The sequence below is a fragment of the Eurytemora carolleeae genome, unplaced genomic scaffold (assembly GCF_000591075.1).
Source record: "Eurytemora carolleeae unplaced genomic scaffold, Eaff_2.0 scaffold152, whole genome shotgun sequence".
Lineage (NCBI taxonomy): Eukaryota > Metazoa > Arthropoda > Copepoda > Calanoida > Temoridae > Eurytemora > Eurytemora carolleeae.
The window spans coordinates 165,936-178,189 of record NW_019396057.1 but is presented as its reverse complement, the minus strand read 5'-3'; the positions used below and the strand labels follow the sequence as shown (position 1 = coordinate 178,189).

At 31.8% G+C, this 12,254-nt stretch overlaps 2 protein-coding genes across 2 annotated transcripts; both read left to right on the top strand.

Annotated features, from left to right (window-relative positions):
* The first annotated feature begins 245 nt into the window (after window positions 1–245).
* Window positions 246–5,165, top strand: LOC111707653 (uncharacterized). The gene is made up of 6 exons (XM_023480790.1): window positions 246–329; window positions 644–744; window positions 1,883–2,065; window positions 2,980–3,031; window positions 3,248–3,294; window positions 4,949–5,165. The coding sequence occupies exons 3-6, from the start codon at window positions 1,944–1,946 to the stop codon at window positions 5,148–5,150; spliced, it is 423 nt and encodes a 140-aa protein (XP_023336558.1). The 5' UTR covers window positions 246–329; window positions 644–744; window positions 1,883–1,943; the 3' UTR covers window positions 5,151–5,165.
* A 169-nt stretch (window positions 5,166–5,334) lies between these two features.
* On the top strand, window positions 5,335–10,360 carry LOC111707680 (SET and MYND domain-containing protein 4). Its single transcript, XM_023480821.1, has 6 exons — window positions 5,335–5,385; window positions 5,995–6,417; window positions 6,799–6,843; window positions 7,636–7,751; window positions 8,168–8,403; window positions 9,453–10,360. Exons 2-6 carry the CDS (start codon window positions 6,166–6,168, stop codon window positions 10,238–10,240), a joined length of 1,437 nt encoding a protein of 478 aa, XP_023336589.1. The 5' UTR covers window positions 5,335–5,385; window positions 5,995–6,165; the 3' UTR covers window positions 10,241–10,360.
* The last annotated feature ends 1,894 nt before the right edge of the window (window positions 10,361–12,254 follow it).

Genomic DNA, 12,254 nt, shown 5'->3' with positions numbered 1-12,254 from the left:
CAAGTTCATTCAATGTACCGGGTCGAAATTCAACTATACAACTGTACAAATACAGACAATATGAGGCAAAACGGGACGGTAGGCCAAATGAATGACATTAATGTGATATATGCATTTAATAATTTGTTTAGACCCCCTAGTGACGTCAGCAGAGGTTAGAAATAAATGGATAGATGATATAGATAGATAGATAGAAAGATAGTGAAGTTAGTTTGTTAGATAGAGACACATTGACTGTATTCAGTTTGAGGTTAGAGCCGGAGACAGCCGCAGGTCAACTCATTTCAGAGACAGGAACTTTAGACTCTACGTTATTAAACCCTGTTTAGGTAACCGGGTTTCCAGTTTCGTTCTGTTAACAAGTTATAAGATATTCAACCATGTACAAAATGTCAGTTTTTATGTTCAATGAACAGTGTACGTTCATAAAAAATAAAAATGTTCAATCTAAATAAATAACTTTGATATTGCAAGAGTTTTCCAACTGTTTTATATTCAATATTATTCAATAATTAGGAATGACAAGACGCCACAAAATAGTTCAATATGGATGATCAATATTTTTTTTTAATTTAATAAAAGCAAAGTTTTTTAATTGGATTCATGTTAAAAATTTACAGTGTACTTTATTTTAAACGTTTAGTTCAGAGTAACTTCAAGAGTACAGTGAAGGACTGTTCTAAGAAATTTTAAATATATGAGAATGGATGAAAATACTTCATGACTGCAAGACTCTTCTATTAGGTGAGGATTACCCTAGATGAGACCGTATTAAAAAGCAATGTCTGTCACATTGCGCGAAATGATTCTAATGATTATATAGCACCAACATTTTTGAGCCTATTTTTCATTTAAAAGTTAATTTACAAATTATAAAAAAAATTTTAATATTGATATGCAACTTTTTTACATAGATTGATGGTAAATATTTTAAAACAACATGATATTATACAAAAGTAAAATGTACAGTGTACACAGAGCCCGAAATATAAAAGAGTATCCTTTTTGGGGTCTTAACATTTATGTAGATTTTGATTTAAGAGATTTAAAAAAATGGAGAATAAGAAGAAATAAAAAAAAATAATATTTCATCACAAAAATATTGATATCAACAAAACTAGTTAACCCAATTCGTGAAACCCGGGTTCCAAAACTGGTTTTCATAACGATACCCTGTCTCAAGTTTTGAGCTCAGGCGTGTTTCACTTAATAATTTGATTGTCAAGCATATACACGGAAAAACTTTTTGTTTTATAAAGTATATACAAAAGATTGCTGAAATATTTATATTCTACAGGTTTTTGATCTTATTGTTATATTACAATATAGTGAAAATCATTAATCAAATGTTCCCATAACAAAAACTATTTCTACTTTTAGTTTAAAATTCTTGTACAATGCTCTGACATTCAAGCAGTGTTTTCTCACTGTCAGACCTTCAAAAGGATAAACAATCCTCTGTCTTAGGGGCTTAGGGGCTTAGTTTTGTACAGTACTTGTTCATTGCTGTATAGCAAAAAGCTTTTCTAACTTTACTGTACAGTGTTGTGTGCACTGTGTACAATAAGGTAGTCAGTCCTGTACATTTATATATAATCATGTAACAGCAGAAATGTGTATTGCTTTGAATAGCTTCCCATGGTGTAAAACACGTAGTTGCCCTGAAGTATCAATAACTATTTAAGTTAACAAGGCTATATTCATTTTTATTCCTATAGCCCCAGTTAAAAAGGAGTTTTTTACGAAAAAAGTTAAGGTTTCAGAAAGATATTTACAGTTACAGTTACACCAAATTTTAAGGCGCTTCACGCCCAAAAGTCCTTTAAAGTAACACTCTTTGAATGTTTTATTTCAATTCTTATTCTTGAATACACTTTTCCAGGTAAAAACGTGAATACAGAGAGAAAATAAGAAGCATCAAAAAGAAAGAAACAAAATTCAAAATGGCTGACTTTTCTAAAATCTTCCAACGAATGGATGAGACAATAGCTGATGTTTGTTTACGTGAACTAGACTGGGGGCAGATCAAGGATTGGGAGAATGGTTCAAACCTTCAAAATACAAGGTAAACTCAACGCAGAGATGTCGATGTCCGATTTAAAAGCTTTGTCTGATCAAGTAGGAATTAGATATTAATGATTTAAAAACGGATTGTTTTTGAGTGGGTTTCTCTACAAAAGTGGCTCTTGTAATTACACTTCATGAAATCATATAGGAATAACCAAAATCAAACACTTTTAAATCTAGAAAAACGACAATATCTTCCACATTATTGATCAGATAAAGGTTTCAAGGGTACCGTTGTCTTTCTTATCTTTCCATCGCGGAGGGTTACTTGAAATTACGCTTACAGCCCCTTTAAGGAAGCTTTTAAAAAATAACGCTTAATTTGGGCAATGATCGAAAAAAATTAATAGTTAAAAATGAACGGAAAAGAATGTTAACTAAATGATAACATCTTGCCAACTTTTGTTAATTTTTAATCATAATGAACTGACTTCTCGCCTCAAACCCTAATTTTCTATTCCCTTTATCTTTGCAACCAGATGGTGTGTATCTGGAATATTTCAAACTTTGACTATTTAATCTTGTAGAATTTATAGTCTAAACATTTGTTTTGCTTACACCATATCAAATTCTGACCCTGACTGAAGTTATATGCAAAAAAACTACCCTAAAACGATTCAAAAACGACCGGGTGTTGTAAAAATCGTTTTTGATCGTTTTTCCATGTTTTTTTAGGGTAAAGATATTGTAAAGTTTAATAAAAGCAAACTTTAACATTTTTCAAATCTTGGAAGTTTTGTAAATTGTTTTTATAGGAAACCCAAAACGATAAAAGGATTAACATCACTAGTTGGATAGTTTTCAGGTTTAGAAAATCAGAGTTTGAGTAATCTGCTCGTGTGAGTTGTAACCTTGATTTTTGACCAATTAAAAATAATTTTTTCTTTTAATTTTTTTTAAATTTTATTAAAGGTTTTCTGAAGTTTATCGGCTGAGCCGTCCTCTGATTCTTCATCTGATCAAGGAACTAACGGATCTTCAAAAGTTTTCTGCCTTTGTTCGAGTTTAAAGTAAAAAAAAATGAAAAATTAAAGGTTTTTAACTTTGAATGATTTGTAGTTTTTTTAATGTATTTTACTGAATTAAGTGGACACAAAGTTCTGAAATGTCACCTTAAAAATTACTTTTCAACTAAGTTAACCCCTGAGAAACTAAATATGACCTGGAGTGTGAACCGCAGGCCGATAAATCTCCCATGAAGAACATGAAGAAACTCAGCATATCCAGGTAATAGATATCCAGGTAATAGATATCCAGGTAATCGATATTTAGGTAATAGATATCCAGGTAATAGATATCCAGGTAATAGATATCCAGGTAATAGATATCCAGGTAATAGATATCCAGGTAATAGATATCCAGGTAATAGATATCCAGGTAATAGATATCGTACAGGATGTCTCAAAGCATATCCAGGTAATAGATATCCAGGTAATAGATATCGTACAGGATGTCTCAAAGCATATCCAGGTAATAGATATCGTACAGGATGTCTCAAAGCATATCCAGGTAATAGATATCGTACAGGATGTCTCAAAGCATATCCAGGTAATAGATATCGTACAGGATGTCTCAAAGCATATCCAGGTAATAGATATCGTACAGGATGTCTCAAAGCATATCCAGGTAATAGATATCGTACAGGATGTCTCAAAGCATATCCAGGTAATAGATATCGTACAGGATGTCTCAAAGCATATCCAGGTAATAGATATCGTACAGGATGTCTCAAAGCATATCCAGGTAATAGATATCGTACAGGATGTCTCAAAGATCTAAAAAAATGGAAATAAAAAACGGAATACAATTTTGTTTTAATTTTCGGCTTTTGTTTTTGAAGATGACAAAAACGCGTAAAGTCTGGACAAAATTATTTTTTTATTTTATTTTATTGAATGCCATCTAAATGAAATGAAAGTGAAATGCTGATGAAGGGAGTCAACATTAAATAAGAAGTTGTTTCATTTACAGGATTATCCACAGAGGATGCGACTAAAAAAAGGATCAAAAAATCTTTAAAGGGAGGGATTTTTTAGCGAACACTCCCTTTAAAGATGACAATCTGAATGGTAGATTTGGTCTTCTGCTTTCAATATAACCTTTCAATGGTTTACTAAATGGTTTGGAAAAGAAAGAAGCTTGTTTTGAAATGCAAGGGATGTATGAATGTAAGAAAAGGAACTTAATAAATAAATTACGTAAAGTCGTCTCTGAAGTTTCATCCTCTGTGGGTAACCCTGTAAATGAAAAAAAACTTTAAATTAATGTTGATTCCCTTTATCATTCCACGTCAAACTAACGTGAATTGAACGTAAAATTGAAATCTTTTATGTTTTACTGAAGATCTGTTGAGAAGAACAAATGCTTTTGGATTTCTAATATGTAACCAGAGCTGAAAACTTTAGAATGAAATATCCTTAATCCCGATTACTTAATCTATTATCCAATGAACACACTTTTGATTTTCTTCTTAAACCGTTCTTTCTTGGATATACAAGAGAAAAATCAAAAACCGGTTTTTTAAAATAAAGAGTCTGTATTAATTTCAAATGACGCGCAAAATTTAAAATTTATCGGCTTCACATACGCGACTCTGATTGGTTGAATTTTTTTCACTCTTATGGATAAAAAAAAACAAGATTAGGTTAGTCTTGATATTAAGAAAAAGAGAGAATCAAGCAATAATCTCGATATCCACCATTCTAAAGTTTTCAGCTCAGATAAGTTTTCTCTACGCATACTTGTGTGTAACATCAAAACTGAAGTCACAAAGTCGTAGAAGAGATTTCGCATAATTTTTTTATCTGCTTCTAATCCAAAGAGGAAAAATCAACAAATTAAAATTGTATTTTTATCAAGAAATTAATTCTTTATTTGTCAGGAGTATGCTTGATGCCGGAAAGAAGAATATGGAGAATAATAACCTGTATGATGCTCTAAACATGTATAACAAAGCTGTCGTCTTTGCTCCAAATATTGATGATAATCTAGGGAACACACAGATCGGTTCATTTTCAAACAACAGAACTCAAATTTTTGAAATGTTTTATAAAATAGGCTGTCAAGCAAAATTTCGAAATTAAATCTCATGCAGTTTAAAACAGATAAAATGTATTTTTCAATTTCTCTGTTTGTCCAAAACATTAGATTAAAAGTAAATTTTGTAAAGACAGGGTTGATCAATGATCATTTGTTTAAAAAGAATTTTAATATTTTTCTGTCCAACCAAATAGTATAAACTAAAATGTCTAAATAGTCCTTTCTGCCTGTCTTCTCCGTCTTGGAGATAATACTAGAGCTTTAGCAGACATCCAGCAGGAATCATTTTATTAAAGCTTTTATTTGATTTTCAAATATTTTTTGTATTTTTTTCCTGGAGATTTTATGTTATCGTGTTTTGAAGTATTATGTGCGTGGTTACCCACAACAGATGAAACGTCAGAGACGACAGAATAAACTATATCAGATTTTTACTTTCGCTGTTCTTTCCCTGCAGCTGTAATCTTATTTTTAAAATCGAATTATAAGGTACAACGCCAAAAGCCTTGAATCGTAATATTTAAGTTATTTCTTGTCATCATTAAAGTATCATCCTTTGTGGGTAACCCTGCTTTAAAATAAAGTTTAAATTTTCTAAAAAAAAAGTCTGGATTTAATTCTGTTTAATACGCAAGTTTTGCTTGTTTCTTTTAAATATTGTAACAGAAGACAGGGTTTAAAGAATTTTGTTAACAGGGCCCATTTTTTTAATGTTACCTCATTCAAACCTAAAAGCCTTGGCTTTCTGCATTTTTTAAATGTTGTTACAAATAGGTGAGTTTTTACTGCTTAGCTCAATTTTTATTCCATTTACATATTATCCATGCTCATTTACTAAAAAATAAAGATGATTTCTTTTTGTACATTTTGAATAAAATGTTAATTAAGGCTGAGTTGTGTGAATATCAGTTTGAGCGAAGGTTTGAGCTTGAGGAGCGTCGTGGCCTGGCTTACCTGGGGCTCAAACAGTACGCTGACGCTAAGACCGCATTCACTACGTCGATATCGTTACTGGAGGACGCGGCCGGGTTCCTGCCGAAGAAGTTTGTTGAGAGAAAAATGCAGGAACTTAAAGATAATCTTAAGAATTGCATTTACCCAAGACTAGAGTCAGGGGGGGAGGTGTCCAGGTTCAGCGCCATGAAACGACTGCCGGAGCTGAAATCCCGAAACCGGAAGTTTCCTGCGCTATCAGACAAAGTTGAAGTTTCTCAGAGTTCTCATCAAAAGCGGGAACTTTTTTCTACAGGAGAAATCGGGGCGGGAGATATTTTAGGGATTGAGAAACCTGTGGCGTCTGTTCTTGAGAAGGTAAAAATCTACTGTAAGTTCAGTTTATTTTATGATACATGTTTTACCATGCCAACCCAAGCTAAAAAATTTAATTTTTTCTTCAAAATTCTGAAGAATATTTCTTCTTCAAAATTAGAATTTTTTTATTCCACGGGCGACGTCCCGGGCATTTCAGCTGGTAATTTATAGAATAATGCTGGTAATGTATTTCAGCTGGTAATTTATAGAATAATGCTGGTATTTGCTAATAACATTATGTTAATTGCTTTGTGGACAAATACACAGGGGTTAAAATTTGTTTCAGATAAACACACAGAAATACGTTAGTGCCCACTTTTTATCATTGTCAAGCTTTTTTCTTTTCTTTTTTAATTATTTTAGCTCAAAAATTATTTTTAGGAGTTCATCCGAACTAACTGCTGGAACTGCTTAATTACTTTGAAGGAACAAATTAGCAAAAATGTATCTTTAAGTTAAACAAGAGTTATCATTTTTAATTTTTTCCAGCTTCAGACCATTTTTAAGCTTAAGATGTATAACTCGAAGATATTAAAGTCTTTTTGCAGTTTATTTCTTTAAAAAAATGTATAACTCTTATATATTTTACTGTAAAATCAATTTTACTATAGAATAACTGTCATAAAAAAATGTTCTTTAGTATTAAACAACTTATCAAATTATGGAATAAGACATTTTAAACTATTCACCAACTGTCATGTTTCGTGGGACACCCTGTATGAGCCAAGGCTATACAATGACTGTTTATTTTCATTCATTTTAACATTTTGTTTTAATTTATATATATATAAGTGTTCTTTTTCATTTATTTTAGCAACAATTAGGAATCCCCATAATTTGTATCTTGAAAAAGGTTTAGTTCTGTCAATTTCCCTCCTTGTTTCTACTCTCTACTAAAAAGTATTTTTAGACAGAAAACACAATTGAAAATCAGCATCTCATGATCTGAGTTTGTTTCCCTTTTGTTCATTTGACAGCCCATTTTATTTTTTTAAATAATCTTTTGTATTTGCTTATTTTTTGGTTTTTTAGCATTTTTTTTATCAATTAACTTCATAAGTTGATTTTCTGACCAGCTACAGGTAAGTAAAACTATTTGCTTTAAAACACCATCAAATACATCAAATAAAGAAAGGCTTAAATGTCTTCTTCCAATTCCTAAGTTTTATGGGTCTGACTGTACTTGAGAGTTAACCCTGACTAGTTTGGTGCCTACAGGCCCCCTATGGTTGCCCTCTGTGTTCTGCTGTAAAGTTCTGTAGCAAGGATTGTTTGAGAGAGGCATGTTCTACATATCATCCATCAGAGTGCCTTCTTACAGATATTATACTCAGGAATATATACTTTTCATTTTTACTATAATTATTCATCAAAATTCTGCATGATGCTTCAATGAAACCAACCTTTAGGAGGTTTGAGTCGATGATCAAATAATTATCAACAAAATATTTTGAATTTTTCCTCCTCATTTGAGTTATTTTTTCTTTGAGGGTGGGAAATTTTGTATCGTGGAGATTGAGATTAATGCTTGAACTCAATCTTTAAATAATCTGCGGATTACTTTAAACTTTATTCGATAATCCGTGAAGAGTGACGCCTGGTGGAAAACGAACATCCAATCAGAAGCCTTGGAATTTTGCGTCTTAATTGTTTTAAATATAATAGTCGTATTTTTTAAATATAGTCGCATCATTTTGATTTAATGCTTTCAACTTAATCAAACAATATCAAAAGTATTGATTGTTTCCAGTAACCGAGTTGAGTCCTGGCATCTAGCCTTGAGAGCTGTTGGTTCAAAACCTCTGAGTCAGATCCTACAAGTCGGATCTAGAACCTCCGGTAGGAACGGAGCATCCGGTTTAAGTTCCTCCGGAGACTTGAACGCCCTGCTAAATCTTGATCTACCCCTCCGAACAGAATCTGTTGAGGAAATGAAGAAGAGAAGTATAATGGCTGTATTCTACCTCATCATATTACAAATGACAGGAAAACTAGGATTAAAATTGATCATTTTTTTACTCATTTTTACTCATTCTTACTCATTTTTACTCATTTTTACTCATTTTTACTCATTTTTACTCATTTTTACTCATTTTTACTCATTCTTAGGAAATGAATGTGAACTGTAACAAGTTCTTGCTTCTACCTTGGACTTTTTAACAAAAGATGGTTTGGGGTTTTAGGGGGATAGTTTAGGGGCATAGTTTAGCAAAAGGAGAGTACACATTTCCAAAAATTGTAGTATCATGTGTAGTTTAAAAAAAAAACAATTTCTGACTATTATAAACTCTTCCTGTTTGATTTTTGATGAATATAATGAATTATTCAAAATTATGTCAGCTTTGACCTACATTTCAAATTTTACTCTCTAAATTGCAAAGTTACTTTTAAAAGAAGCATTTTTATGTTTTTAGATGTCCAACGGTGATCTTTATCAGAGGTTATGAATGTACATAATTTGTCTGGTCTAGATTCAAGATGCTAATTCTGGATACCCTATGTTAACTTAAATATCAAATTCTCATTTTCCAACTGAGCAGTTTAAAAATATCAAAATTCATATAATGACGAGGAAATTAGGTGCTGAACCTTTGAACTGTATATTTTGGCAACTCTGCTGATGGAGGAAAATTGCTAAAAGTTCTTTTTCACGAGTTAAGTCTCATTAATCATGATTCTGCTGCCCTTGTTTTTGACTAGTTTCTCGGTAATTTCTAAATATAGTCCCGAGACTTAATTGAACTGAACCCCTTTCAACACAACAAATATCTTTCTCTATTCTAAATAATTATTTCGGAAAGGGCAAAATAGTATAAGGGCCATAGGGCATTTCTACAGGTGTTCACAAAGAAACGTTGAAATTAAGTTTAGTCTTCATAGCCATCTTCAATTTTTACAGCCAGTCAAAAATATAAAATTGATAATTTAAGCAAATGAAAACTCTACTGTGAATGCAATGGAAAGAGAGTCCATATTAAATAAAGTTTAATTTAGTAATTATTTAAAGATATTTCTTAATTCTATTTTTGAAACAGGATACTTTGATACAACAGAAGATGTTGGAAAACTGAACCCGTCCCTATCATCAATCCAACAGATGAAGGGGAAAGAAAACGACTCTACTCTATCTGAACCTGAGTTGCATGTTGCAACCCTATTGGAGAAGATCATCAGAGCAACCTCGTCTTGCTCAACAGAGATTTGTCACTTTGAGATGGGAGGGGAGGAAGAGTGGACTACGGGTAAGGTTACTCCTGTCCTAGGTCGGAGTATAAATCCAACCCTAGCCATGGTTCCTCATTCATGTTATCCCACAGCTGCCAGAGTATGTCATGCCAACCAAACCTTGCTGATTGCTCAGAAGAACATGAAGGCAGGAGAGAGAGTGACAATAAACTACACTGCTCCCTTCTATGCCGCGTCACGTTCTCACAGAAAAGAGTTCTTGTACACAGGTTTTAATCTCAGCTGTGAGTGTGAAGCATGTAGACAAGATTGGGATCTATTTGATAACCTTCCACCAGGACCTCAAGGGTTGTCAGACCAGGACTTTCATCTGAAAGGTTTCAAGATGGTCGAGTTCGGTAATCCGGGAAAGCTCCAGGTTGAGGGATTTACAGCAACGGAGCGAAGTATTGTCGAAGCATTCTCAAAGGTTCGAAGTAAACTTGACCAGCTGCAGTGCAGTATTGTGTGTAGCGGGCCCCCCAGCAAGGTGATGATACAGAATCAAGTTCGATTATTCAGATGTTTGCTGGCGATGTACAGCAGCAAGCTGTTTATAATCAAGACAGAATATGGGAAACTATCTATTCCCGTCTAACATTGATGGCATCTAATAAAAAGGACTGTTCACGATTTAATTGTAGTTTTTCAACTTTAAAATCTAATAGAGATCAGAACCTTGTTTATGGTTCTTGTTAATAAATAACTTAATAATGTTGATAATAGTTTATTTATAAGACATAGTTATTAGCAAAGAAAAAGTAGGGAAGAAACATAAACATTACTATTGCTTCCTACAGAAGTGTGACTCGAAATTGAACATAAGGTTTCAAGTTTAAAAACCTAAAATTAGGAATCTATCTATGCTTGTTTGTCAGTTTGTCAAAACCAATAAACCGATCAGGCCCAAATTTTTTTGTGGCAACTCACACGACCTCAGGGAAATTTTATGAAAGGTTAAAATTTGCTTTAAAAATATCTTATTATTAGAAAATCAAATGTGTAATTAGAACGGAAACTTTAGCTCAATGAAGACGACTTTTAAAATTTTGTAAGTTCAGTTTAAGAACAAAATTATGTCTCAAACTAATAATAAAGTTTATTTTGTTTGGCCATCTAAGCCAACTGATTAAGGATTTTAAAAGTGAAAAACGTATGTTTTTGTAGAGGTCGTCTTATTATTTATTTTGTAGAGGTCGTCTTGTATATCAATTTTGTAGATGTTGTTTTATTATCTTTTTTCATTTTTTACGCTAACAACATTTGCCTTTTTTTAATAATTCAGCAAGTTTTAATTTTAATTTTTAATTTTAATTTATATTTTTATAGAAATAGATCTTTCTTTCCCTGTTACTTTTAGTTTCTATTAATGAGTGAAATGTTTCCATGTAAAAATTATGTTAACTAGTAGATGTGTGTCTTTCTATGAGTCTATTGCAGCAAGTTCTAAGCTTTGCATTAGATTTTTTTCTAATTTCTGCAAAAATTACCTTAACACAGTTCTTGACAGAAATTTATTTTTCCATTGCAAATGATTGTTCTGTAAATCTTTCTGATCTTACTAGAATGTTAGTTAAAAAAACAAATGAAATATTTTGATGCCCCATTGGACCCTGCATGGAAAGTTCCAGTTTTACAAGAACTTTTAAATACAAGAACGAATAATTTATATGTTGAAGAATTCGATGATTACGTATTAACTGAAATGATAAATGTATTATGTATTATATATATTAATTTTCAATTTTCAAGTATTTGGTTTCTTTAAAATGCTTTTTTTCTATCTTCTTTCCAATTTTATCATGCATTAATACTTATTCTGTTCTTTCTAAATCTTTTTTTCAATTTGGATTTTTATTATAAACTTTGATTTTTTAGATTTTTACCAAGTCAAAAAAATTGATGAGACATTTAAAACAAAAATGTCAAGGTGGGAGGGAGTCCAGATTTAACCTTCAAATCGTCATATTCATAGAGTTTCTGGTTGTCATAAAATGCTTTGTGACACCCCTGCATCTCTGCACATTTCTTCACATTTCTAAGCCATATTTTTACTGAAATATAAAAATTTCCCATTTTTAATTTTATTTCCCATTTTTATTTTAATTGTCTGGCAGACGTTTAATAAAAACATATTGTTACAGAGCTATATTTCAAGGTTCAGTAACAATATAAAAATTACCCAAAACACAACATTGTTGTATTTAAGTAAAGGATTCAGGAATAAATGTCATTTAAGTAAAGGATCCAGGAATAAATGTCATTTAAGTAAAGGATTTAGGAATAAATGCCATTTAAGTAAAGGATCCAGGAATAAATGTCATTTAGGTAAAGGATCTAGGAATAAATGTCATTTAAGTAAAGGATTCAGGAATAAATGTCATTTAAGTAAAGGATCTAGGAATAAATGTCATTTAAGTAAAGGATCTAGGAATAAATGTCATTTAAGTAAAGGATCCAGGAATTAATGTCATTTGAGTAAAGGATCTAGGAATAAATGTCATTTAAGTAAAGGGCCTAGGAATAAGGAATAAATGTCATTTAAGTAAAGGATCAAGGAATAAATGTCATTTAAGTAAAGGGCCCAGGAATAAATGTCATTTAAGTAAATG